At 42.7% G+C, this 27534-nt stretch overlaps 1 protein-coding gene across 5 annotated transcripts in view; it reads right to left on the bottom strand.

Annotated features, from left to right (window-relative positions):
- The window catches only part of NTRK2 (neurotrophic receptor tyrosine kinase 2), a gene marked incomplete at its 3' end in the record, with an annotated part of 340861 nt that extends 321914 nt beyond the window's left edge, over nt 1-18947 (bottom strand). For all 5 annotated transcript variants that reach the window (XM_084238704.1, XM_084238705.1, XM_084238706.1 and 2 more), the window contains exon 1: nt 18612-18947. In XM_084238704.1, coding sequence (XP_084094830.1) covers nt 18612-18832 — 221 coding nt within the window. In that variant the 5' untranslated portion in view covers nt 18833-18947. The remainder of the gene's footprint in view (nt 1-18611) is intronic.
- Between the last annotated feature and the right edge of the window lie 8587 nt (nt 18948-27534).

Below are 27534 nucleotides of genomic sequence, written 5' to 3'. Positions count from 1 at the left end.
AGGCCCACTGGCCACCCCCAGATTCTCAAAAAAAAACATAACCTGCCAAGGTCCTCCGCCTTTTGGCGGTATTGTCAGTCCAAGTTTATCAGTCCATGTCCATCAGTTGAAGTCCATTGGCCTCTCCTTGCGTCAGCAACGGCCTGCTGCCTCAGGGGTCATTGGCTGGTCCTTTCCAGTGTCGTTGCCTGGTCCTCTTGGGCGTCTCCTCCATGCGTGGTCTCGTCCCACAGCTCCGGACCATATCCAACTTCTGTGCCGCCATGGCGCCTCCAGCATCATCACAGGAAAACAGTCTGTTCTCCTTAGTCCCTCCAGGTCTTCGGAGGGCTCCAATACCCGTCTGCATGGATCCTGCCGACTACGCCAATTGTAAGGGCAGGACTTGGACACAGTGCAGGTCTTCTGATCCCATGCAGACCGGGTAAAGGAGGAGTCAGAGTCCTCAGTAGTTTTGCAGGTTTTTTATTTGGGGTTCACCAGGCATATGGCAGGCAGGGGTGCTGGCTGGGGGGCTGGGAGGCTGGCAGGCCTCCCAGCCCCCAGCAAGTCTTCACTCTATCTGGACTCTCTGGCGTTCGTTCTGCTGCTTCTCGGCTGTTTCTCGGCTTCTGCTGCGACTTCTGCTGCTGCTGCTGCTACTGCTGCTGCTGCTGCTGTTGCTGGCGTCCCCCCCCGTGACGCCGCCCTTAAAAGCACAGTCTTAGCTCAGCTGAATCCCATCTACCTATGCCCACACCCTATTCCAGGTGCCCGCCATCAGGCATGCATTCAGGTCAAGGATCCATCATCTATCCTGATGGCGGAAGGGCAGAAAAGCCTGACATTTTCTTTACCCTACACCACTCTTTTCATTTCCCTTTGTAAATAAACCTTCTGTTAACCTTTTTGTGTGTGCCTGCAATTGGGTCTTATTCAAAGGTTTTCATTTTAAATCACACGGGTGAGGACTCACACCTAGGCCATCCCATTGCCTTTTGGGGTTGCCCTGTGTAGGGTAAGGAAAAATGTCAGGCTTTTCTGCCCTCCCGCCATCAGGATAGATGATGGATCCTTGCGGTCCTTAATGTACGCCTGATGGCGGGCACCTGGAGTAGGGTGTGGGCATAGGTAGATGGGATTCACCTGGGCTGAGACTGTGCTTTTAGGGGCAGCGTCACAGGGACGCCAGCAGAAGCTGAGAATGAACAGAAGCCAAGAAGCAGAGAAGCCGAGAGAGAAGCAAGAGAAGCAGAAGCCAAGAGAAGGTCAGAGAGCCCAGAGTGAAGACTTGCTGGGGGGCTGGCCCCCCAGCACCCCTGCCTGCCGTGTACCTGGTAATCTAAATAAAAAACCTGTAAAAAAACACTGAGGACTCTGACTCCTCCTTTACCCGGTCTGCTGGATCATAGAAAACCTGCACTGTGTCCAGTCCTGCCCTTACACCCTGTAACACTAGTAATGTCCCCTTTTATAGATAGGAACACTGAGACATCAGAGGGCTTTAATAACTAGTCCAAAATAGGAGGAAAGACCAACTTCAGAGTGGGACTCTTAACCCACCAAGCAACCTTGTCTCACAACCTGCGTCATTCCCTTACTTGTCTCAAAGAAAATGAAGATGTGAATTTGTCAATCTACCTACCTACAGCAATTGACCTACTCAGTGTTTTTTCTGTTTGGAAGAAAAGAACAGGAACTATTTAGGCAGGTTTCACAATCCCAGCATTCTCAGAGGGTGTAGTAAAAAAAGTAACCATTCAGCTATAATGAGCTGCTCTTAAAATATTACATTCAGCCCCAGATGTTTCAGATGCAATACTGAAATCTGTACAGGTAAGAAAGAGGCTGAAAGCTGGTAGCTACTGATGTTTAACAATCCCCATTCACTGCCTAGAACAGGCCTATGCTGGTCTGAGTGTGTCCGTGATGTCACAAAGCTCACTGCAGTCAGAATCAGAGGGAGGAATCTGCACATGCCGTCCTCACTGGAAACAGATCCGCATGTTCAAGAATTCCCCTCATGAGGGGAGACTGCAATGAGACAAGCGTCCATACCCCACACTTCCTCTATTCCAGAGCATCATCATAGCTCAAAACTACCTCAATGCAGAAGCCAGATGACACTCAAACCGCTGTGTCCCTGGAGCTCTCAGCTCTGGTCAGAGGGTGCAGGCACATCAGAGGCCCTCACTCTGGCACTCTTCCAGCCAAGTTCCTCCATATTAGGCAAGGGGTCTATAGGCCAGGAAGATGCTCCTACTTGGAAATCACACTTGTCTTCTTGCCTTAGTAGCATTCCAGAATTCCCTACTCAAAGACTTTCTGAGTCCACTCCCAGGATCCGTGCAGGCCTTTTCCAGGGAAAAAGGATGAGCGGTGCTACAGATGTGCATATGCCTAGGCACAGTGGTGTGGGGGTAGAGGGAAGGTCAAGGCTGCTATCTGTGGTGGTACTGATGGAGCTGGAATGAATAGGCTGGACTGTCCACATAGTTTCAAGATAAGGTTGGGGATTACCTGAGACCACGTCTGGGGCCCTTTAACAAGCCATGTTAAGTGGCAGAAGCTGGCCTAAGTCTTGCCACCAAAAAAGTGCGTGGTGGGAGAACATGTACAAAACATATTTGTTGATTGACTAATTGAATTAATCAATCAATCAATCAAAATATGCCTGTTTAGTCAATTCCTGTCCACCATTTCAACTGCATGTGGCAAAGGATGTCTGTGTCAACAAAATGTTCCTTTCTAAACTGCACGTGTGTGTATGTGTGTGTATATACATATATTTGATTGGTATATATATGTGTATATATACATGTATGTGTATATGTATATCAAATACAGTGAAAGGAGAGTAATGACAGAGTTGAGTCTGTTAGGCTGGATTAAATAGAAATCTCAATAGTGCTGTCAAGGCACTAGGTAGTTAAGCTCCAGAAGATTGTTTTTATTGAAGGAACAATACTCTGAAGGAATAAATGAGATAATTAAGACATTAAATCCCAGAGGGTCACGTATACTTATCATGAGAGTCAACCAAAAGTAAGCTCAACTAAAAGTAAGACCTTTTTCATGTTGATTCCACAATTTCCATTCCTTTTTAAAAAATTTAACTTTAAAAATACACATGGAATCTAAACTATTTCATTTGTATCAGTATTATGAACAGACTGCATTCTATAAACATAAATAAATGGGTACTATTTATCTCAAGGAAGATTATCTCACATGTATATCAGTTGTTTATGATCAGTTTTGCAAACCACTATTATAATTTCTAAGATATATAATAGTGTTAGTTATAATAAATATGAAAGAAGCCCCATAAAACAATCATAGGATCAGCCCAACACACCTTGGTTACAATGCACAAAAGAATGGGTGTCAGAAGCCCATTAAATTTGACCTGACACACTGATGTCTGCAGTTCTTAAAAAAAAAAAAAGAAAGAAAATAAAGCCCCTATCCTCCATACTCCAAGAATAAATTTCATCTGAAATCCCACACCAAAATGCTTTTTAAGTGAAGCAGCATAAATGCAATCACAGGAAAGCAATGGACCCGCGGGGATACCCATTATTAGCTATTACATGACAAAAACCACAAATCTTTCTCATTATACCTATTTGTTTGTGATCAGATGTCCCTGGAATGAAGGTTTTCCCCTTGATTTACCCCAGTTGTTGAGCTACACCTCTCTTCGTTTGCTGGCCCTTTCTCTATCCTCCCCTCTCTTCTTGTTGGGTTCCCAATCAGCCTGCTTCAACATGGCTTTGCTTTTCTCCCTTTTCCAGCTATGCTATGTCTCCACAAGACTCGACCACTTGTGGTGCATGAACCAACATGGACTATTTAATTCCATGAAGGTCATTTAGGTAAGCAAACATCTGAACTGCATGACTTTAAAATCATGTCTAGAAATGTACATAGTGACAGCCCAAACAACTAATAAATCCTCTTATTTGAAATTCTGAATGATAGCTGGAGGGGCGGTGGGGAGACGGGCATGTGCATGTGCATATGCCCACATGTATGCGTATAATGTAGAGAATTAGTAAAGCAGGAAGTTGCTAAGTGTGCTGCTTGGGGGAGTCTGTTGCTTAGATTCTGCTGCTTGCTGGAGTGGAGAAGTTGCTGGGTGTACTGCTTGTTCATAGCAGTATCCAGGACTACCTTGACCCCCTTCCCAAACAATAAAGAATGCTTATGCTAATACAACCTATAAAAAACCCTGACATATCTGCTCTTGGATGCTGAGACTTTTGGGGGCTATCCCACTGAGCCCACCGGTGTGACAATTAAATCTCTTTCTCTCCACCTCCCTGAGTGTTGCCATATTTCTCTGGGAAATTGCTGTAACATTAGGACACTGAGCTGAGGACTGGGGAAGAAGAATAAACAAAATCCACAAAGCCCCTACCTTCATACTGTTTATATTCTAAGGGTGTGTTTAAACAGGTCTCCCAGCATGCATCATAATGCTAAGCAACCTATGCTGCAATTGAGAAACACGGGTATAAGAGCACACAATGGAGGCACACAGTCCACAGGTAGAGAGACCAAGAAGTCAGTCAGAGGTAGTAGGCAGAAAAATGGTGTTTCAGGCAGACAGTACCAGCCAATGTGATGCCAGGGAGGTCAGTGTGAGGATAGCGCAGTAGAGGAATTAAAAGCTCAGTGACTGTATCGTCATTGAAGAAAAGGAGTAGCAAACAACAACTCCAGAGAAAGTGGTATGAATTTGAGGATGATGAGCTTTTAAGACTTCTTAAGAAATCATTGGGACCTCCCTGGTGGCACAAGGGGTTGAGCACCGTACTATGAAGCAATCCACAGCCTCTGCAGCACGAGTTCGATCCCTGGCGGGCCAGGGAGCAACCCAGATGGTGCAGCAGACCTCTCCTGAATCCCTGCTGCTCCCCTCAGCAGTGTATTTCAGTCAGTCTGCCTTTTCTGTTCCCCACTCTGTCTCTGGTGAATCCTCTCACCCCCCACATCTCTGGCCTGTACCCCAGCTCTTGTATGCATAAATAAATGAATGTGTCTTTAAAATAAAAGACTGTTAAGAAATCATAAGTTTTTTTAATATATAATTATAATTTTATCTTAATTTAAAATAACAATATAATGTGGGGTAAGCCAGGCAAGCAGTTACCAAAATTCATATGGAAATTTACCATGTAAGAACAGACCAGAAAATTCTGAAGAAAAAGACCAGTGAGAAAGACTAACGCTAGAAATAGACAAAAAATAAAAATTTGAAGGTGCAGGAGATAAAAGTTTACTGCTAGCCCATCACTACACAGACTAATAGGATAAATCTTAAAATAGGTCTAAATACAAAGGTAATCTTAATATATAATCAAGTTATTATTCTTAAATTAGTGGGTAAAGGTAAAATTATATAATCAATGGTGTCAAGAGATCTAGTGGCTAATTAGCTATCCTGGAAATAATGAAACTATTTTTTTTCATGATCTCGCTGTTTAGATTTTTAAACTCCAAATGGAGCAAAACTCGAAATTACAAAAGCATGAAATAATAAAAATAGTTGAAAAAATATAGGAGAACTTATTGTATATTCTTAGAAAAAGGGAGACTCATCCAAGCCACATTTAAAACATGAAAGTCATAGGAGAAATAATAAATCTTACCACAAAAAATTACTTCAATATTGCAAAGGAATAGAAAATAAAGTCATAATTAACATCTGAACACAAGCAAAACATAAGGCAAAGTATAAATTTTCTTATTGTTACAGAGATTTTATAAATCAGCTTTTCAGAATGCCACCAACCCAATAGAAAAAGAAAACGGCTAACTAACATGATAATGTAGTTCATTTTTAAAAAATACAAATGACTTACACATATATAAATAGATTTTCATCTGGATCATAATTACTGAATTACAAAATAAAACAATGGTGAATATCATTTCCCAGGAATATGATTGACAAAGGCCAAAAGGTTTGATAACAAATAGTATTGGCTTAGCTGTAGAAAAACAGGTGCTTCCAGTTTTCATGGGAGAATAAAATGATGTGATTCCTTTGCAAGAGAACTTGGCAATTTCTATCAAAATCACAAATTTCTTGCAAATACCTGCAATTCAAATTCTAGAGATTTTTTTCTATAAATAAAATCATGTATGACAAGATTATTCAAAAGGAGGTTGGTTAAATAATGTGTTGTCCATTCATTCCTTGGATTACTGTGTGACTGTGAAAAAAATAAGGACAGTATACACATGCTGACTTAGAAACAGTTTTAAGATACATTATTAAGTAAAAGCAAACAACAATATGTAGGAGGGTGGGCATAAGATGTCCTCATTGGTGTACACACAAAAAAAGACACACATGTGTACTCACATTTGTGAGTAGGACTATTTCTGGAAGCAGACACACAAACTCAAATCAGTCACTGTTACTGGAGAGAGGGGGTTGAGGATACGAGGGCTGGCGGCCATGGCAGGTGGGAGACTTGTTTTTCATAATACATTCCTTTGTGCTGTTTGTATTTCTTATCAAACATGATTTTTCCTAAAAGGCTGATTACTAATGAAATTCCATACCAAAAAATGACTGAATTTCAAAGAAAACATGTGCAAAATCATTTTAAAGAATCTGAAAGACTTCTATGCTTGAGCAAGCCTTGGCCAAAGGCACTAACCTTTCCAAAGAAAGAATGTATCAATCAGCATTGGTGCTGGGCAGTGAAAGGAGAGAAAAAGGAGTGTCCATCCAGGGGACACAGGTCTGGGCCAAAGTACTTCAAGTTCTTTCTGTATTCCCTTTGTGAAGGCTCTCCCATTATGGAGATGGATGCCTCAGGCCGGCTTAACTTAGTGTCATTTAACATTTTAAATGTAGAATTAAGTGCCCTTGCTCTAATTCCAAGATCACCAAGCAAGCTTCCAGTTACAATTCGTTCTCTTTTATAGATCCCTTAGTGTAGAAAGCAATTATTATGCTGACCTGTGTACGCAGGCCCATGTGAGGGTTATACGCCTTGTTACATAGCAATAGAGTGACAATCTGGTTTTACTTAAAAGGCTAAAAAAACAACTTTGGACTTTATGTATTAGCGATATGGTGAACCACAAGACATTTAGAAGCAGGAACATGATAAGACCAGCATTTAAAAAACACCCCTCAGGCCTCCCTGGTAGCGCAAGGGGTTAAGATGCAACCTATGAAGAAATCCGCAGCCTCTGCAGCACAAGTTCGATTCCCTGCTGGCTAGGGAGCAACCCATATGATGCAGCAGACCTCTCCTGACTCGCCCGCTGCTCCCCTCAGCAGTGTATTTCAATCAGTCTGCCTGTTCTGCTCCCCACTCTGTTTCTGGTGAATCCTCTCAACCCCCCGCATCTCTGGCCTATACCCCAGTTCTTGTATGCATAAATAAACAAATCTTTTAAAAAAGATATTCCTATAAAAATTTTTTAAAAATAAAAAAAATAAAAAACACCACTCAGCACAGCTTCACTTATGGGTAGAGAGGGGGCAAGAATGGAGGCCAGGAAACCAGGCAGGAAGAGGCTGCACCATTTCAGGCAAAAAATAGTGGAATGAATTAATTTTGTTAATTAATATAGGTTCATTTCCTATTAAAGTTGCTGTGAAGAGACCAGGCCCGTCTTTCTCCTCACCATGACCCCAATGACTATTTGAAGAAAGTAAGAAGGGAGGGGGAGAAGGCAGGGGGGTAAGATGGGGAGATATAAAGGAGGAAGGAAGGAAGAGAGGGAGGGAGAGAAGGAAGGAAGCAGCAGAGATCAAAAGAATCGAACAAATTTTAGAAATCTGGAAATTTAGAAAAGTGCACATAACTTAAAAATTAAATGAATACAGAGGTTAAAGAGATGAGGAGGCAAGTTTCCCAAGTTGCATGACTCTGTGAACAGTGCTGGCATCTGCGAAGGTAGGGAACTCTGGAGATGGGTTCTGGCAATGACAGCAAATTTAATTTGGAAATGGCAAGTGTGACACTCTATGACAAGTCCAGGAGGATGTTGTGTAGTAGCTGAAAACGTAAGCCCAAAGATTATCACTAAGAGTTGACGGGTACACAAAGGACACAGAAACCTTAATTCCAAAGGGTACCTGCACCCCTATGTTTATAGCAGCACTATTTATTTACAATAGCTAAGCTTTGGAAACAACCCAAATGCCCAAAAACAGATGACTGGATCAAGAAGATGTGGTACATATACACCATGGAATATTACTCAGCAATCAAAAAAGATAAACTCATGCAATTTGTAGCAACATGGATGGCGCTGGAAGGGATCATGCTCAGCGAAATAAGCCAGAAAGAAAAAGAAAAATACCGGATGGTCTCACTCATAGCAGGAATCTAGAAAACCTGAATAAGGGACCAGGGAAAAGACTAATTATAATAAAGTAAAAATCAAAATCAACAAGCAACTATAAGCCAGAGGCACACTATGGGGTGGGGGAGTAGGATCAAAACAAGGGTGGTAGGAATTGTATGGGGAATATAAACAAGATGAAAATGCATACATTGTGCAAATATGAAAAATGATGTAAAATATATAAAATTTTAAAAATAATAAAAAAAAGGAGTTGGCAGGTACAGAGATTAGGCCACAACAGGTGAGCAGAAGCAACAAAGCTGTAGATGAGGCGGCATAACCCCCTGATGGCGCAGCCCCGGAACAGAAGCCAAAAGGACATCAATGTCTAGGGAGGAGGAGAGAAAAAGAAGCTGCAAATAAGACTAAGACCACACACCTACAGGGTGTGGAGAAAACAAGGAGCATCAATGAGAGAGGTACAAGGAAAAGGATACTTCAGGTGAGAGGGAGGGAGAGATGAGGCAAGTTCTGCTAAGAAGCCAGTAAGAAAAAGAAAGAAAAATGCCTTGATTTATACCCATGGACAACTCTGGGGACAACATTGGAGTGCAAGGTCCATGAAACAGTAGATTGAGACTGGACTAGGGGGTGGGGAAATAGAAATAAAAAATACAGTGGAGTCTGAAGGGAACCGGGAAAGGGCAGTGACGAAAGGGGGATGGAAGCAGAGGGCAGAGGAAGGGGTGGCACTAAAGGGAAACTTTTATAAGACAGGAGAGCCCTGGTCCTGCTTCTTAGCTTCTGATGTTTACATGAAAAAGAGCCTGAAATACAGGTGAAATAAGGACAGTGGTCAAGAGAAAACTGAGACAGAGGATGGGGTCTGTAACAGAGATGGGATGACGAGCTGTGCCCAGAGGTTCTCCACTTCTTTCATTGTCGCCAAAGGGAACAGCTGGTTTTAGAATCAGACAGTTTGCTCAAATGGAATATGAATAGATGAGGTCCCAAGAACATCAAAAAATATTTGGCAGAGGGCCTCCCTGGCAGCGCAAGGGGTTAAGCACCGCACTATGAAGCAATCCACAGCCTCTGCAGCACAAGTTCATTCCCCTACTGGCTAGGGAGCTACCCACATGGCAGCAGACCTCTCCTGACTCGCCCGCTGCTCCCCTCAGCAGTGTATTTCAGTCGGTTTGCCTGTTCTGCTCCCCACTCTGTCTCTGGTGAATCCTCTCATCCCCCGCCCCCGCATCTCTGGCCTGTGCCCCAGCTCTTGTGTGCATAAATAAATAAAAATCTTTTAAAAAAATTATTTGACAGAGAGAAAAGAACTAAACTCAGTTGGTAAGTGTCATCACAGGAAGTAGGGATCCAGGATGGTTCATGCCCAGTCTACACATCTGCCTTTCTCCCACTGAGAGGCCTATTTCAGGGGAAGCCTCTTTGGAAAGGGCTCTGTGGCTGGTTGAAGCTGAAACAATCACAGTGTGAGTGTGGGTGTTATCTCTTTGTGCACTGATTATCCTTATCATATTATATTAAAGGTAGATGTTTATATCTCTGTCTCTCCCAGTAGGTATAAGCCACATAGGCGCTCCTTAACTGTGTACTTAGCACATTTGTCTGTATTGCCCCAGTGTCCTAAATAAACACTAGTTGAACTAAAGTAATGTTTGCACAAATTCTGAATTAGCTGGCAAGCAGTCCACAGGACAATTAGGAAACATGGTAAACTATTCCAGCCAGGATGAAAGGAAAACTTAATGGGCAGAAGATGAAATCTGATTTCAGTGCTAGCCCCTGTTTAGGGGTCATTGAGACCAGCCAGAGAGGTAAGCCTGTTAGTAATTCCCCCATGCACATACGCAGAAAAACACCCAAAATGGGCTGTAAAAATCAGAATGCATTTGGGGCAGGTATTCTGATGAGACATGCAGGTAGATAGTACATGCTAGGAAAACTATTTCCAAGAAAAAAACCAAAAGTTTGTTTCCATCTGTGGGCAACCATGGAAGTGCTGCCACCCACAATTGCCAGGAGCAGGTGACCCACAAAGCCACAGGGCCTGAGCTTCAGAGTTGGACTCAGTGGTAGCCCACAGGTGGGACTTGTGCTGCTTAAGCCACCAAGCGATCCAGAGCAAACTCTGGTGGGCCTGGAGGAGGCCACCTGGGTGAATTCCAGAACAGAAAGGAAACACTAGTGCCCACGGCTGGCTGATTTGGAAGCACAGAGCCTTTCAGGGATCAGCATCAGTCTAAGTCCCAAGCTCCAATTTCCAGATAAGGAAACTCAAACTGGTGAGATTCAAGACTCACCCAGCATCCCGGGTTCTTACACTGTGTACATGAACCCCACATCCCAGCTCCACATCCAGGGCCCCCCTCAGTGATACTAAGCTCTTCTTTGCTGCTGTCCGCTGACTATATCAAGCTGGGTTCAATGGGAATGATAGTAGTCAACCCACAGGAAACGCAATCCAAGATTTCTTCACAATCCATTAAAGGGATTTTGCAGCCAAACACCTGCCTGCCTGTGTGTGTGTAAAAATGTGTGTGCTTGTGTGGTATGTTTGTGTGCATTTGTGTGTGTGCATTTATGTGTATGGGTATGTTGGGGAGAGAGGTCAGGGAACATAGGAAAGAGGGATAAGAAGCACGACCAGAAACAGCCTAAGTAGACTCAAGAATCACAAAGGGAAAAACCAAATGCAGGGGATCGTGCCAGGAGCCACCTCGCCTAATGCTCTGGGTTCCGTAGCAGCCACAGAGCTTAGGAAAGTGAAGCTGGGAGAAAACTGAAAGGCTTTTGTTTGCCTACCAGAAAGGTGAGTGAATTTTGTTTTGTTTTGTTTTTTATACTTTACCACAGAACTTAGAGGCCATCATCTCAAGCTCTCTGCCCACCTCTTCCCACTCCTGCACACAAAACACACACGAGTACACAAGGACAGAAGCAGGGAAGCAAGCAGTCCCCACAGGGAGCACCAGTCTGACAACACAGGCACAGCCCTGGCTTCTCTCTGCTGGGGCTGGGCACATGCACGAGACAACCGTAGTGACAGAACAGAGCTTGAAACAGATTATTTTTCTAGAGTGCACTATATTTCAGAGCCTGAAAATCAAAATCCTAATATAGCAGAATTGTTCAAAAGTGCCTCCCTGAAAATATAGTTTTGTTTACAATGAGAACTAATCAAAGAAAATAAACACAATAGGTGTGTGAGGAGCCACGCTGGTCGCCAATCAAAGAACAAACACTCACTGCTTCACTCGGAGAAGAGCTCCCACCAAGTCCTCTAAAAGGAATCCATAGTATGATTAGAACAAAACTAAAACTTTGATTTAAGGAAGAAAATACAAGTCATGATCATTAAGTCTAAAAAGGCCACAAAGTAGAGTTTTAAACATAGTTATATATTCATAAATACATGGTACATACACAAATAAAGTTCTGGGGTGAGTGTGTGGTTATGTCCACAGAATTATTAGAATATGAAGATTACAGCAAAAATTGAGGTGCTATAAACAATAAGCCCTTGTTGGCAGTAAAAATGGGAACTTTCAGTGGCATGTGATTATTGCATTTTTATTTAGTATGAGAGGATGCCAGATTCCCAAAGGGACACAAATCATTTCTCTCTTCATAGTATAAAAGATTGCAAAGGAGCATAAATGAAGGAAAGGGGAAAACATGAGCTGAAACCCCAGTCCCCAGAGCATGCTTAAGACCCCTCCTTCCACTGACATGCTATTTAGCCTGCGAACATATATTGAAATTGTCACACCTTTCCAAAAACACTCTACAGGCCAAATCTGGTTGAGTGGAACCGAACAGACAGAGACCAAAATGAAGCACTGGATGGGATGGGTTCTGTCCCACGTCAGACTCTACCTGATCCCGAAAACCAGGCATGCTAGTCAAACCTACATTCCCTCCAAGCTCTCAGGACCTTCCCACCTACTTGAGAAAGAGATTGAACCCAAATGAGCAGATGTCTGCAAAGAACTTTCCAGATCCATGGGGAGAAGCTCTGCAGGGAAACCAGAGGTATGTCTAGAAGTGAGCTCTTGGCATGGGCTACAGACAACATACAAATGGTAACAGAATGAATTCTGGATATGCGTCAGGCTCCTGAGACTTGCTCACTGGTCCAGCCTCTGAACACATCCTTCCATCTTAGGACAACAAGGAGTGTGCAGAATAAGTACTCTCCAGCCACACGTCTTTCTGGGAAGTAAAGATGGACTCTGTAGGAAGAGCTGAGGGTTCCTCCGCTTACGTAGCTACCCCTGACTGTGGCCAAGACTCCAGAGATGGCCCGCTGCCCCTGCTCCAACCCCCAGCCACCAAGGTAGTCCAGCAGACACAAGGTTAGCCTCTTTCATCGCTGCCAACTCATGAAGATTTTTTTTTTTGCCATTTGATTTATATGTATAATTGCCTCACAAGGAGGAACTCCTGAAATTTAAAAAAAAAAAAAAAAAAACCTCAGAGCAAACTATACAAATATACATTTCTTCCCAAAGACCTTTGCTTTGGGATCACTAGCTCATGCCTTTTTTAATTGTCTCTGGTAGACATGGGTTTGTACAGACTTAGCCAGACTGAGTTTGTCTTCACATCTTTTACATTTCTAAAATGGTAGACCAGAGTGAGGTTCAGTACAAGGACACAGAAGAGCGGGGAGGCACCTGAAAGCAGAGGACTGGCATTGCCTTGGGATGCTGGGAAAAGGAGTATTTGGCCCCTTCCATGTTTTTAAAGTGGCACAGCCTCAGGAGGCTCTCTCTACTACCCTTGGCTTATGCAGAGGGTTGGAGCAGAGCATATGCAAGGCCCCTTGTCCTTCTGTGATCCTGATTCAAAGTGACCCTGTGACTCTGGACTCATCAGCCCAGTATGAACATGCATCAGCCTCCTTGGCAGGTCACATTTTACAAGACATGGTTTGGGGAATTCAAATCAGACACTGAAAATATATACATGGGATACCACAGAGTCTCATACTGCCAACCTCTAAGCCCTTTGTCCACCCTCCATTTCTTAACTGATGTATAAACCACATAATCTCCATAAGTGAAGCTTTGTGGAACTGCAGAGCCAGGAGAAACTAGTCAGAGCTTCAAATTCCAATCTTGGACAATCTTAGTAGTTTGGGGTTTGCGGGGAAAGGGTATGTCCCCAACAAGGTCAGCCCAGAGACATAGAGATCAGGTAACTACTGACTCCAGCTGGAAAATAGCATACTTGAAAAAAAAAACAAAAACATGTAAACATATACCTATATATTACTTCTCTTCCCAGGGTATAACATTCAAGAACATTCACATAGCTCAGATCAATATTTATGACTTTCTAGTCCTTTGGTCAGCCCAGAGAGCAAAGTAAGTGGTAAGAAGATTCCCGATTATGTGGGATCTTCGCCTTCTTAAATAGAAATTGATCAGCAATCAAATATAGAACTAAAATGGCCAGGGCCTGCAGAGCTCAGAGATGAGCCACCTCGGGGAGGCATGGTGGCATCTGTGTTTTAAAATAGTTTGACCAAGAAGATTATAAAAATGATCAATCAGCTATTAATAATCCAAAGTTCAGTACTTTCCTCTCTCCATCTCTCTCACGCACATCAAACAAGCAAAAGGTGTGTCCTATCTAAATAACCTGTCCCCCAAATCACCCACTGGTTTATAAATACCAAGAGGAACCAAATATTGGCACCACTTCAAGGGGCAGCAAGTTCAATGCCACCTTCTACCCTAAAGTTCTGAACCTACAAGAAATCTCTCTGGAGGAGCAGTAAAGCTGAGTCAGGTCAGTGTGGTGTTAACACTGATGGTATTGCTTTCTCCAGTAGGCAGGAAGAGCAATGAGTTAAAACTGAGGTACTTGGTTGGTACCATAAGCAAAAAAGAAACCCCAAAAAAAGGAAAAGAAAATAAAAAGAAATTCAATTTCCTTTCCCCAATTAAACAAAAACTCTAGGTTTTATACTCCTATGACCTAGATATCGTCAAAGAGATCATACAGAATGTTCCTAGGGAGAAAGACCTCAACTCTCAGCTGTTCAGCCAACTTTTCAGCTTAGAAAACTTCTTTACAAGGGAATATTGAAAGAAACACAAACAGAGGTTTATGGGATAGAAACAGTGAAAGATCTTAAACAGAACTAAACTCAGCACTGGGGAGCTGAGACCACATTATCTCAACTTCCCATTACTTGCTAGTAATAACATACACTCCAGGCTCTTCTCTTAACTCTACTACTTTGAATTCCCATAAGGAAATATCACTTTTCAGAGAAGAAAAAAATCAAACACATTTTCCTGTAGTCAATGAGAGGTGATGCAGGGGGAGGTGAAAGAAAGCAGGGTCAGAAAGGTCTTAGAGCTTTTCAATTGTTTTATCCAATGTAACAAAAACCTCCATAATGCAGAGATTGACTGTACAAAACTAAAAACCTCAAATGGTCATGCTGAGCTGGATTCTGGAAATACCTTCACTGTGAAGACAGCACATTTGAAGCCCAGTTTGCAAGTTGTGTTAAATAATGAACGATGTAAATTAGAATGCCTTATTTATTAACAAGTCCAGTGTGGCTTATGTAACACAGTCAAATTTTATTCTGCAGTTCTCAACTGCAAGTAAAGCACAATCCAAAGTTCTAGAACCCTGATGAGTTGATCAGTAAATATCAGAGTAATAAAACTGAGACCTTTCACTGAATCCTTATGAATGCCAAGGTTTGGGGGTTTTCTTAGTACAATTAATTGCAGTGGAAAAGCTTACTAAGGTGAGAGGGCCAAAATCAATGTATTAATGATATAACATTACAGTCGTTTACCCAAGCCAACAATAAATTGTACACAGGAGCCCTGGCAGCAGAAGCTGCAAGTTCTTTTTATGTTATACTAGGAAGAAAAACATTAGCTTTGTCTCCAAATATTACCCCAAAATCAGAGACTGTCACCCAAGAAATTCAGGGGAAAAACTGGTCATCATTGACTTCCTATGTGGGCAATATAAAAATCCATGCTTTTCACAAAAAAAATAAAGACAATATACTTAACACTACTGAACAGTACACTGAAAAATGACTAAGATGATGTGTTTGTGAACACAGTTTTTAAAAAAATGCATGACCTATTTTAACCAAGCCTTTTACCACTTGAGTGAAACAGAACTTGCCCTTTGCAATGCATTTTGGTACTTGCTACAACTGAGACTTAAATGGCTGATTACATAATTCCAACTGGCTTTACTCTTGAATCCCAATTCTATGTGATAGCAGTATTGTTTTTAAATTTAACTAAGCACTGCCTTGGTATAACCATTTCCAAACAACAGAGTCTAGCACTATCCCAAGCGTGAGGCTGGGCAAGCGTGATATATAATACTGAGAGCAATACAGAGCTGTAGATATAGATTAAGTTAGTGGGTGAAGAGGATGCAATATACAGTAATGGGAAGACTTTCAGTAAAATGGGTTCAAACAATGGTTCTAAAAATGAAATGTCAACTTGGCTTAAAATATGCATGTAGAAACAGGAGTAAAATCCTGTCAATTAGTCTGTACCTATATTTTTCAAATGTTCCTTCAAGGACTGTCTCTGAATTATAAAAGGTACAGTGGTTGTACTTTTCTCCCAATATATAGATATTAACAAACACTATTTGAAAACAATACAGAAAGTTCAGTTGTTTCAGTAAGTTCTAATCACAGGGTTTTTTCACTTAAATTTTGCCTTTAAAAAAATAGAAACTTTTAACTTCAGCTAAACACCATTAAACTAGAACTCTACCACAGGTTATTTAAGGAATACCATTAGGCCTATCAACATAGTAAAAAAAAAAAAATTGTGTGTCCAATCTGGTTCCAAATGTGGCTGGTATCCAGTGGCCACTAATTTAAAAGCTGTTCAAGCAAATATTAATATGGAAGAGAAAGATCACATATAGTGTCATATAAGGATAAGAGAAAAACAAGTTCATCCACTAGTATCATTTTGACATCAAAACAACAGAATTCAAAATAATTATATGAAATGTTTTCCAAACAAGTATTCTGATATGTTTTACAGATAAAGACAGTGGGATGCAAACTGTCTGGGTTCAAGCAAAGTTGAAGGATAAAGCAAAGAAACATTCTTTTTCTACCAGCTTGCCTAATGTGAATAACCTAGTTCCCCATCCTGGTCACTTATCCCTATACACTTCTCAGTCTCAATGGATTTCTAAATCAAAAGGAAAAAAATACAAGTAGAAATTAATGGTGCCATTATTGAATGAATAAATGTGGCAAATGCTTTGATACTTTTAAAATTCAATTTTTTTCAAATGCCTGAAAATAGGAACTTGCCATCAGAAATAAAAGAAACAGCAGTTGTGAGAACTGATTTAAGAAAGCTCTGGCAAATCTATTGATTTCATATATGTCAGGCAACAAAGACCACTAAGGTTTAAAATAATAATTTTTAAATTTAAAGAGTCTTCCTTTTCTCTGATTAAGGCCTTAAAAATAGTAAAGTGCAAAAAATATTAAAGCAAAAATGATTAGCCCTATTTCATTTCCTCTACCATGTATCTATCATTTAACACAGAATTTTAAAGCAAACCAAAAACATGACATCTAATTATACAAAGGCTCTCATTTTTCAAAATAGTCGGAAGGGCTGTGAATTCATATGGCCTCCTTCATCTGACTACCAATACCCCTTCTCTTGAAAAAGACACACAGATCCTGACAAAAGACCAGAAACTCTCTGACCGCCTCTGCCAGCCCAGCCTAGGGCCAGCACAGTTGGGGCCCTACCCAGCCTTTTTCCGCAGCAGCCTTGCCTGAAGCTCTCTTTGCCAAAAAGATTGTGACCCAAGCATCCTGATCCAGTCTGACAGTTGTCGCTGCTCCCAGCACATCTTAGTTCTGCTAGCCAGAGGGTCCCCAATGTTCTGTTGTCATTTCCTTCTGCCGGAGCCTTCCAACCTGAGCATCACCAGCAAAACAAACAACAGAAACTAGGAAGGTCTCTTACTTACATAAAAAAACAGGTTGTCTTGGCCTACCTTGGTTGAAAATGGGTGTGCGTTTTTGTTTTTTTTTTTTTCGGTGGGGGAGGGTGGAGGAAATGCATGCGCACTCACCAACCGGAAGGCCACAGCCTAAGCCCTACTTTCAGGGGTAACTGTCTTAGTGTCAGACACCATAGGGGAAGTCAGGATAAACTTTGCCTTATAATCCTCTACAGGGATGAATAAAAGTTCATGATAATGAATCATTTGAACTCGTTAAGTTCTAATATATGTAATATAGTGTGTGTGTATATATATATATATTGTTCTAATTTATATATGTCTATATAAAAGAGATGACGGGGGAATGCTAGCGAAAGGAGGTGAATTCCTACATGGCAATGTATTTTTCACAAGGCATCAGAGGAAAAGAACAGAAAAACAATTTTGTTTCTCCATCAGACCAGGATAAACTCAAACATTTTTAGGACCTAGGAGTCTCATGCTAAAGGCCACCTTCATCACAGCACTACACACTGCTTTATCATCCAAGCCCAGTCCTGGGAAATTATTCAGTGAGGAATTAAGATTTATAATCCAAATGGTCTCAAAATTGTATCTCTGGGAAGTCAAATCCAAATTAAATCAGACCAGGCTTTTAGGCTTCCAGCGATCACATTTTCTCTTTTGAGCCAGTACATTTCGACACTCAGAACTTCTCCTCTTACAGATCATTTTCAAGGCCATCTCTGGATGCAATCTCCTTAGCAAAATCTGATATATAAAATGAAAAGGGAAATTGGTGAACTCTAAACTTCAGAGAAAGATGTTGAAGTGGATGGAGCCTGTAACCTTCAACAGATTTCAAAAAAGTTAATGATTTTAACCTCCTTCCCAGTAAATATCACTGGAACTCCTCCTAACACAACATACACATAGCACCCTATTGAAACGAAAATGTCCAAAACTAACTTATTGCACATGGAAGGCTTAAAGTACGCCCACATCCAGACACGGAAATACAAAGTGCATATGGAATCCCTTCTCACACAAGGAATGTATCTATTGAATACATATAATATTTAAAACTTAGTTTAAACTGTCACACCGTTCCCCTTGTTAGCAGCCCCAGGTCAATGAAACACACAGGTAACTAACAAATGGCCCAGCCCTTGCATCTCTTCTCTTGGCTTTTTCCTCCGGAATTGAAACAACATTCATGCCCGAGGGGCCTTCATAGCAAGCCCCGGCCTAGGGAGGAGGAGAAAAGGGTAAAAGCACCAGAAACTCACATTTCGGTGATGTTCTCAGGATCTGCACTGTTAGGCTCCAACCTCGGAAATGCCACGATGCCAGGAGAAGGGTCGCTGCACCAGATTCGAGAAGCGCTGCATTTGCAGGACGTGGGACAGGCAAGAGCAGCTTTCCAGAAGCCCATAACCAGCCAGCAGAAGCCCCAGAGCCTCGCCATCGCAGGTCCATGCCACCTCGTCCAGGACACCATCCCTAGCATCCAGTGCCAGTGCGAGTCACCCGGAGTACGCGCCCCAGCCGGCCTCCTTGCGGGTGCTGGGCGGCCCTTGCCGCGCTCAGGGCTCGCTCTCCTCAGTTCTTGCCACCCCGCGCGCTGAGCCTGGCGTATCCCGACTGAGCGTGTCCTAGAGGGCCGCACGGTTCACTGTAGTAGGGGCATCTCCGGCCGCCACACAGGGGGCGCTACCGCTGCTCAGAGCTCCCCCGCGGCCGCCGCTGCATGGCCCGGCGCGCCGGGCACCGGCCGGCGGCACTCCCGGGACTCTCTGGGATGCAGGCTTCTTGCCAGAAGCTCACGGGGATCCCGGACGCACCTCGGGGCTGAGAAAAAACAGACAGGCATAAGACTGAGCGCAGGACCGCATACACAGTGCGTTGGGGCACTCTCCCTGCGCGCTAGCGTCACCCCCAACCCGACCCCAACCGGAAGACTGTGGATGGATGCATGCCCAGCTCTGGCCCCAGAAATGAACTTGGCTCCCGGTGGCACTGCGCCGCTGGGGTCACCAATATGCCCACCCTCTCTCCAAGCCTGAGCTCGAGAGAGGAGAGGACCAGGGTCACCGAGACAGGATTCCATGGCACAGGCCAGGCGAAGGACCCTTGAAAGGAGGACCCGGAGACTGCCAGAGGCGATGGCTCCGCGACGGGGGCCCCCAATGATGCTGCAGAATCCGCCACCGCCGCTGGGCGCAGGGGGCGCAGGCAGGTGGCGCGGCGCGTCCCACCTGGGGAGCGCCGCGGCCGCCCAGGGGGGACTGTGAGGGCCCAGACGGCGGAGGGCACTGTCCGCGCTGCTCACCCGGGCTCTGGCGCCTACCGCACGCCAGCGGCGCCGGGGTCCAGGCTCCTCCTGCCGCCGGGGACTGAGCGTGGAGAGCCCCAGCGAAGGAGCAGCCAGGCTCCTGCTCCAACCCAATTCCGGGAGCCGCCGCCGCCTCTGCTACTGCTGGCGAAGTGACGTGAGGGCTGACGCAGAGCAGGGGCAGAAACTCCAGAAAATTAGTCTGAAATCCAAAAACACACACGCTCATACACACACAAACCCATAACACCCTCCAGACAAAAGCAACAGGGAGGGGAGGGGAATCTGGGGGCGAGCGGGGAGGAGGCAAGCATCAGTGCCACTGGCCAGAAGCAGACAGCAGTAGCATGTGGGAGTTCACACACGCGCACACACGCGCGCACACGCATACATCCTGGCCGTGTAGATGCGCACGACTCTGTGCGCGCGCGTGTGCGTGTGTGTGTGTGTGTGTGCGTGTGCGTGTGGTGTGTTTAGTTCCAGGTACCTCCGAGATGGACTGTTTCGCCGCTCAATGTCTCCCGGTCCCTAATTCACATCGCGAGCTCTTCTGCAATCGCAGTAGAGGCTGCCTCCTTTTTGAAATGGAAACCCGGCTGGGTTCAGCTCTGAAAAATGCGCTGATGCTTATTATAGGAATTCTCCCTCCCTTCTCCCTCCTGGCTGCGCTCTCCTTTCCCGTCTTGCATAAAAGGACGAGCTAGCCTATAAATAAATAAATTTTGTAAACACCAAAACGTGCTCAACGTTGGTAACCAACGATAACGCCGCAATGCCGTGCTATTTGGAGATCGGCGGTTTTGGTGGATCTTCCTGTCGGTGCTTTTGCAGAGGAAGGAGAGTCTCCAAATGCAGGTCTAGCTCTCTAAATGGGTCTTTTTCCTGCCGTTTGCTGGCATCACACGTCCGGAAAATAGACATGTGAGGGCAGGGAGCGCGCCTGAAGCGTATTGGGGTCCCTAGATGCGCGGCAGCAAGCCTGGCCTGTCGGACGTGTGGCGCCGCGTCATTTTTACTCATTCTTCCACCTGGCAGGATGCAGCCATTCCTTAATCGTAGCTTCACTTTCCGCGATGCCCACCCCCACGCGGGGCACCCGAGCCCTTGCGCCCCTGTCGTACCTTGCGCGTTTTGGTGTGTGCGCGGGTGTGCGCGAACGCGTGCCCTACGCCCGCGCTGCCCGAAGCACGACAAGCATCCAGCTACTAGCAAGCCCAGCGCCGGCAGAGCCTTGGGGTCTCACTAGGGACAAACGAGGCGATCCGGGATGGTCTGGTGATAAACCGTAACTGCTCTGCGGACTCAGTTAAAGGATGGCTGCGGGGCATTGCAAGCCTTGTCTGAGAATCCGTCTTCCCATTTGCGGTTCGGAGAGTCTGTTTTTCCGCAGTCATTTAAAAGGGAACTGGGAAAATGCGCCGCAGTGCCTGACACTTCTGAGGGCTCTGGTGCCCCCGCGCGGGCAGAGAGGGCCGGGCACGCTCAGTAACAAATTCACCGCCACAGTCGCGGCGCGCACTGCACTGGGGGCGCGCAATGGCTCCAGATGCGCAACCAGCGGCTCTAGCCGCGTGCGCGTCCCTGCCCAGCCTGCGCGCTCTAGCCAGCTGGGAAAAGGCGGGCATTCCTCCCCGTGAGAGAGGGCCCTGGGAAGGGATCTCTCCAAAATATCACAGTGGGCATTGATCTGCCCACAGAGGTTGGGGTAGGGAGAATCTAGAAACCCTAAGGTCAAGATAAATTTCAGATCTTGGTGATACCTTAATTGTTTTTTACAAAGGGACAGAAAAGCATCCTGTAGGACTCCAGACCCTGAGTGTAACCTTGGAAATCCTTAGGCCACACTGGAAAATTCTTGATGCAGACCACACAGACCCAAAGACAAAACCAGCAGGTCTACCTCTCTCAATAGTCACTGCCTGTGATGTGCATTGGGTGTTGAAGGGTTTTTCTGCTAGGCCTCATCCCCTGCTGGGTGAAGACATGCCTAGGAAGGGAAACCAAGGGCAAAAATGTCTTGATTTAGATCACACAGTAACACTTCTTTGCCAGTCTTGTCACTGTCCTTAATTGGAGCTGCCCGTGTGGGACACCTGGGGGAGGAGTGTGTGCATAATTGCCCACATTTCTCTCACAACCCTATCCTCACCCCATTTTTCTCAGGAATCACCCACTTGCACCTGTGGCTGCAAAGGTCAATGCAGAATTCAAATTACCAATAGTCTTAGAATGATTTTCAGACTAGAAGTTTCGAATTGTATTAGAATATTTTTAGAATCCGTATTACAATCTAACGTTTAATTACACCACTATCATATTAAGATCCTAAATATGCCCAACTGAATATCTCCCGCTTAAAATTAGATCAGAGAGCCCACTTCTAATAGACCCTCCACTGCTCTTTTTCTTCCATGTACTTATCTTTTAACAGGTCATTTACTAACTTGTTTATTGTATTTCTTCCAGTAGAATATAGATTCTGGGAGGTAGGGATATTTATTTTATTCATTGATATATCTCAAAGACATAGTAGGTTTTAAAATAAATGTGTGTTTGATGAATAAATGAAATAAGCTAAAGCTGAGTTTCCTCAAATGTCCTTTACACTCTCACTTTCTCTTTAAACCTTCAAGTTCATTGCAATGATGCCCCCCATGCCCAGTCTCCCTCCATCTCCACAACCTCTGAATCTTCCCTGCACAATGAGTTCTTATAGAACTTCTTAAAGCCATACTTCCTGCCTCCTCTAGTATCCAAATACATTCTAGCACTGAGCCAGGGAAGGTCTGTGGCTCTTTCATGCTGGTCACTCAACATTATTATGTACAGGGCCTCCCCTGGTGGCGCAGCGGTTGAGCGCTGGGCTGCGAAGCTGCCCGCAGCATCTGCAGCTCTGGTTTGAACCCCGGCCGCCGGCGAGGGTCCCACATGGCCCGCAGACCTCTCCTGCCACCGCCGCTGCTCCCCTCAGCTGTGTGTTTCTTCGTCAGTCTGCCTGTTTTGTTCCTCGCTCTGGCTCTGGTGAATTCTCTCACCCCCCCGCACTTCTGACTGTACCCAGTGCTTGTATAAATAAATAAATAAATCTTTAAAAAATATATATTATTATGTACAGTGTCTGGGACACCCTGGTTGAGCAATAACAAAGATATTTCATACACATCATTTTAGGGGTTGTCAGATCTGAAATGATGATGAATTTTATAGAATTTGGTGAACATTTTTCAGAGAATTTCCCCAATAATTCCGATTGATAATTTTTCCCTGATCAGGCATTACAGACTGCAGCCTGTACCAGGCCATGATGTGCCCAGATCAAAATTTCTTGAACTTTTTTACCATGACACACACTAAAGAATGCCTTTTATATTACAATCTAATGCACATGTGCATATATGCATATAACTAAAAAGTCTCACAAAAAATTTATTTACTCTTAATACATGGACTATAATGACATTATATTTTCTATTGTATAGCAGTTTATTTTTTATGCTTGCAATAGCATAGTAAGTTGATTTTAACATCCAATACTGAAGTATAAACAAAATAAAACAAAATACTGCTGGCTTCTACTTCTAATGAACATGAAATAAGAGTGAACAGGTTTAGCCTCCCAATCAAAATTTTCAAACCATTGAAAAAATACATGAAATAGAAATTTTCAAGACATGGACATAAGGAAATGAAGGTTGTAGCTCAGGAAGCAGAAACCCTTGCATAGGCCATCTCCCTAGGTTGAGGAGTTATCACTGAGAGTCCATGGAAATCAAGCAAGGCAGAGCTTTCCAGGACAGAGTCTTAGGAAATAGAGTCTGTAAAGAGAGGGTGCTCAGAAGATCTGCAGAAGGTCCCTCTCAAATATTCAGTTCTGATCAGGACAGGCAGGTGATTAATCTACCTGCCAGAGAAAAGAGCTCCAAAAGGACCTTCTAAGGAACAGGATCAAAGAAAAAATCAAAGGAAAATTGAAAACTCTCCATATCAGAATTTGTGCTTATAATGTCAATTATATCACAATAAAAATGGGGGAGGGGCTGGAAAACAGAAATTAATAAAATTTTAAAAAAGAATATGTGCCATGTCACTGAAACATCTTAACTGATTATGGGGAAATTTATAGCTGTAAATACTATGTTAGATTGAAAGTTCTCTAACCAGTAACCTCAGCTTCTACCTTAAGAAACCAGAAAAAGAGGAGCAAATTAAACACAAGGTAAGCAGAAGAGAGGAAATTATAACCAGTAGAGTGGGAAAAAATGTAATAGCAGACTAAAAACAAGAGAGCAAGCCAATGAAACCAAAAGCCAATTCTTAGAGAAGTAAAAAATACTGACTAGGAATACTCTAGCCAGACTAACTTGAAAAAAGAGAGAAAAGACACAAATTAATAATAAAAGGAATGAGAGCAATGACAACACTACAGAGTGTGTAGATGTTAATGAAAGAATAATGTAATATTGTGAACAATTATATGCAAATAAACTAGACAAATGAAGTACATGTATTCTTTCAGAGATGCACACTAACAAAGCTCACTGTACAAGATAGATCTGTATCTATTTCAGAAATTGAATTCATAGTTAAAAAACATTCCCATAAAAAAACTCCAGGCTCTACTGGATTCACTGGTGAATTCTACAAAACAATTAAAGGAAAAGAATATCAATTTTACACACAGTCTTCCAGAAAATGAAGATGAAAGAACACTTTTTAACTGATTCTATGTGACCAGCATTGTCTCAATATCAAAATCAGATGAAAACATTAAAAGAAACCAATTGACAAACATCCCTTAGAAATATCAGTGTGAGGGCCTCCCTGGCGGTGCAGGCATTAAGATGCAACCTATGAAGCAATCCGCAGCCACTGCAGCACGAGTTTGATTCCTGGCCAGCCAGGGAGCAACCCATATGGCGCAGCATTCCTCTCTTGACTCGCCTGCTGCTCCCCTCAGCAGTGTACTTTGGTCAATCTGCTTGTTCTGTTCCCCACTCTGTCTCTGGTGAATCCTATTATCCCCCACACCTCTGGCCTGTACCCCAGCTCTTGTATGCATAAATAAATAAATCTTTAAAAAAAAAGAAATATCAATGTTAAAAATATAAACAAAACATTAGCAAATCGAGTCACCAAAACATTAGACATCCCAAAACATGCCCAAAGGGGATTTGGTCTATTTTTAGTTTAATATTAAAAAAATCAATCAATATGATTTATCATATTTACCAAAATTAATATGATCATCTCAAAAGACACAAAAAGGAATTTGTTCAAATCAAATATCTATTCCTGAAAATTTTCCACTGTTGGTGGGAATAGACTAGTCTAGACCCTGTGGAAAACAGTATAGAAATTTCTCCAAACATTAAAAATAAAATTGACATATGATCCAACAATCCCTCCTCTACATATCTGCCAAAAGAATACAAAAACACTAATTTGAAAAGATATATGCACTCCTGTGTTCACTGCAGCACTATTTACAATAGCCAAGTTACAAAAACAACCTAAGTGCCCAACAATAGATGACTGGATAAAGAAGATGAGGTGTATTTACACATGGAATGCTGTATCTATATTTTTTTTTTGAAAAAAAAAGATTAACTCTTGGCATTTGCAACAATATGAGTGGAATTGGAGGGGATTAAGCTAAGCACATGGGTCAGAATAAGAAGAAACAAAACAAGGCATAGACAAAATTAAACAAAACAAACCCTGGAAATCTGACTACAGAATTGGGTCTACTTCAAGGGGAGATTGAAGAGTAAGAATCAAAGAGGTAGACAGACCCCAATGGACTATGGTGGAGGATTATTTGGTGATGGGTGTGGTGTGAAAGATTATTGGGGCTAGGTGTGGTGTGGCATTAACATACATCTGAAAAGGTTTACCTGTAAGAGGTAACATAATCATATATAATGTTGTAAACTATTAGTGCAAGCATTTTTTTAAAAAGTCAATTTTTAAAAAGAGTAAACTGCAAAAGATAAAATTAATTTTAATTAAATATTTAACCGTGTCCAGGTCTGGACACTCAGCTAGAAATAATATCTCAACTGACATTCATTCCTTAATTCATCTTTACATTAAGTGTATTGGTTTCACCAGCTGAAAATTCATCAAACTGAATTCCATAACAACCTTAACCCTGCAAGTGCACCACACTCCCAGTTACATAGACCACACCAGTATAGCCCATTAATGTTTATTTGGTTTTTGTTGTTATTCTGGAATTTTTTTATTTTTTGTTTTGTTTGTATTGGGTTGGTGTTTTGACAATCACCTTGGAACTCATCTGTCATGCCAAGTCCAAATCTGTCATCCTAAACTAATGTCAGTCTAGTAGCTTTTGACCTATAATTCTATTTCCTTATTTTGTCCCTTTTGACCCTTACACCCTGGTTCTCCAATATTTAAATAATAAGCTTCTTCAAACAAAATAGTCTTGATGGCCCTCTCAGTACCAAGTTGTGTTAGACTGACTCGAATAGGAATTCCTTCTTCATAGGTTAGGCTTGCAAAGCCCATTCACAGTCCACCTGGCCAATTTTGCACCCACTATCCTTCCCTCTGATGGGGAAAGATTCATCAGGATAGCTCAGAAAGAGGAAGAGCAGGCAAGTGGGAAGGTTTCTGAAGAACAGAATAAGCAATAACTTAAGTGCTTTGAAGGAACCCACCTTTACTCTTTTTTGGAAAACTAACACATTTTCTATTCTTTTCTTCCATAATCCATCTCTCCCTAAATATTACAAACAGATGTTCCTTGGTCACATCAACAAGCCCAGTAATGATCTTTATCACGTTGCCACCATTTAACGATGCTATGACATCTCTTGTATGTCATCACTTAATCAAGATGTCAAATCTTGTTAACCACATTACCATTACCATTTCCAATATAAAGATCCTTTTTCTCACTAGAGGAGGATATGGAGTTAAGAGGTGAATAATAATTCATTGTCTTTATGATCTGTCAGTGTTTCGCCATCTGTCCCAGCTCTGCGCTTATCTCTTTATTCCTCTTCTTACTCTAAGTCTGGTTCAAATGGTCCTTTTTTTTTCACTTTGTAATTTTCCCTTTTTAAAAATTTAATGATTCGGAACACAGTCCTTTTCCCACTGTTCTCAGAGAATTTTGCTGCTCTGTTGTATTCAAACTTGGTTATCTGGCCAAGTTATGTACTTGGTTATCGTCTATCCTGTTCCACACCAAATCAACATCCTAGTTACAAACTCTCATTTCTTCCTCTTGGGGCACATTCATACCTGTGTGGTCAAAATTTTATATTTTAGAGATTCTCTTTTCTCTAAAATTAGTGCCATGGGTCTCCTTTTTCCCCCACCCACTGAGTCCTTAGGCTCCCCTCTAATATCCAAGCAATATTTCCTTGAATATTGGGATGATGGCATCATCAGTGGCTAAAGTGGTAATATCCCAATAGAAAAGATCCAGGGGACAGAATCAGGCTGAATTAGAGGAGTCTGCAATCTTTTACAATTAGAAATGCTCTCTGATGTTCAAATTCTGTATGTGCTTTGTTTCAATGAGGGAGGCTATTCATTCTTGTGTCCACATCCTCTTTTCCAAAGTTATGATTTCAACTGAAAGATAGAGAATACCTATTTTGGAAGCCTATATCCCCAAGTCTATCTGTCAAAGTCTGGGATGTTTAGAAGCCTGTTAGATATTCTAGACTTCAGGGAACAAATTATTTTTTGAGGAAAAATAGATATAATCATTTGACTAGCTGACACTAAAATAGAATACTAATTTTAGAAAGAATAGAAGCTCTAAAATACCCTATCTATCTGTAATAGATGGGGTAGAAATTAACTGCCTTTAAATATGCACCCATCTAAACTATAGTTAC

This window comes from Talpa europaea (assembly GCF_964194135.1).
Source record: "Talpa europaea genome assembly, chromosome: 7".
NCBI lineage: Eukaryota > Metazoa > Chordata > Mammalia > Eulipotyphla > Talpidae > Talpa > Talpa europaea.
Note: the sequence above shows the minus strand (reverse complement) of the source record. Positions and strands in the feature narration are given on the sequence as shown.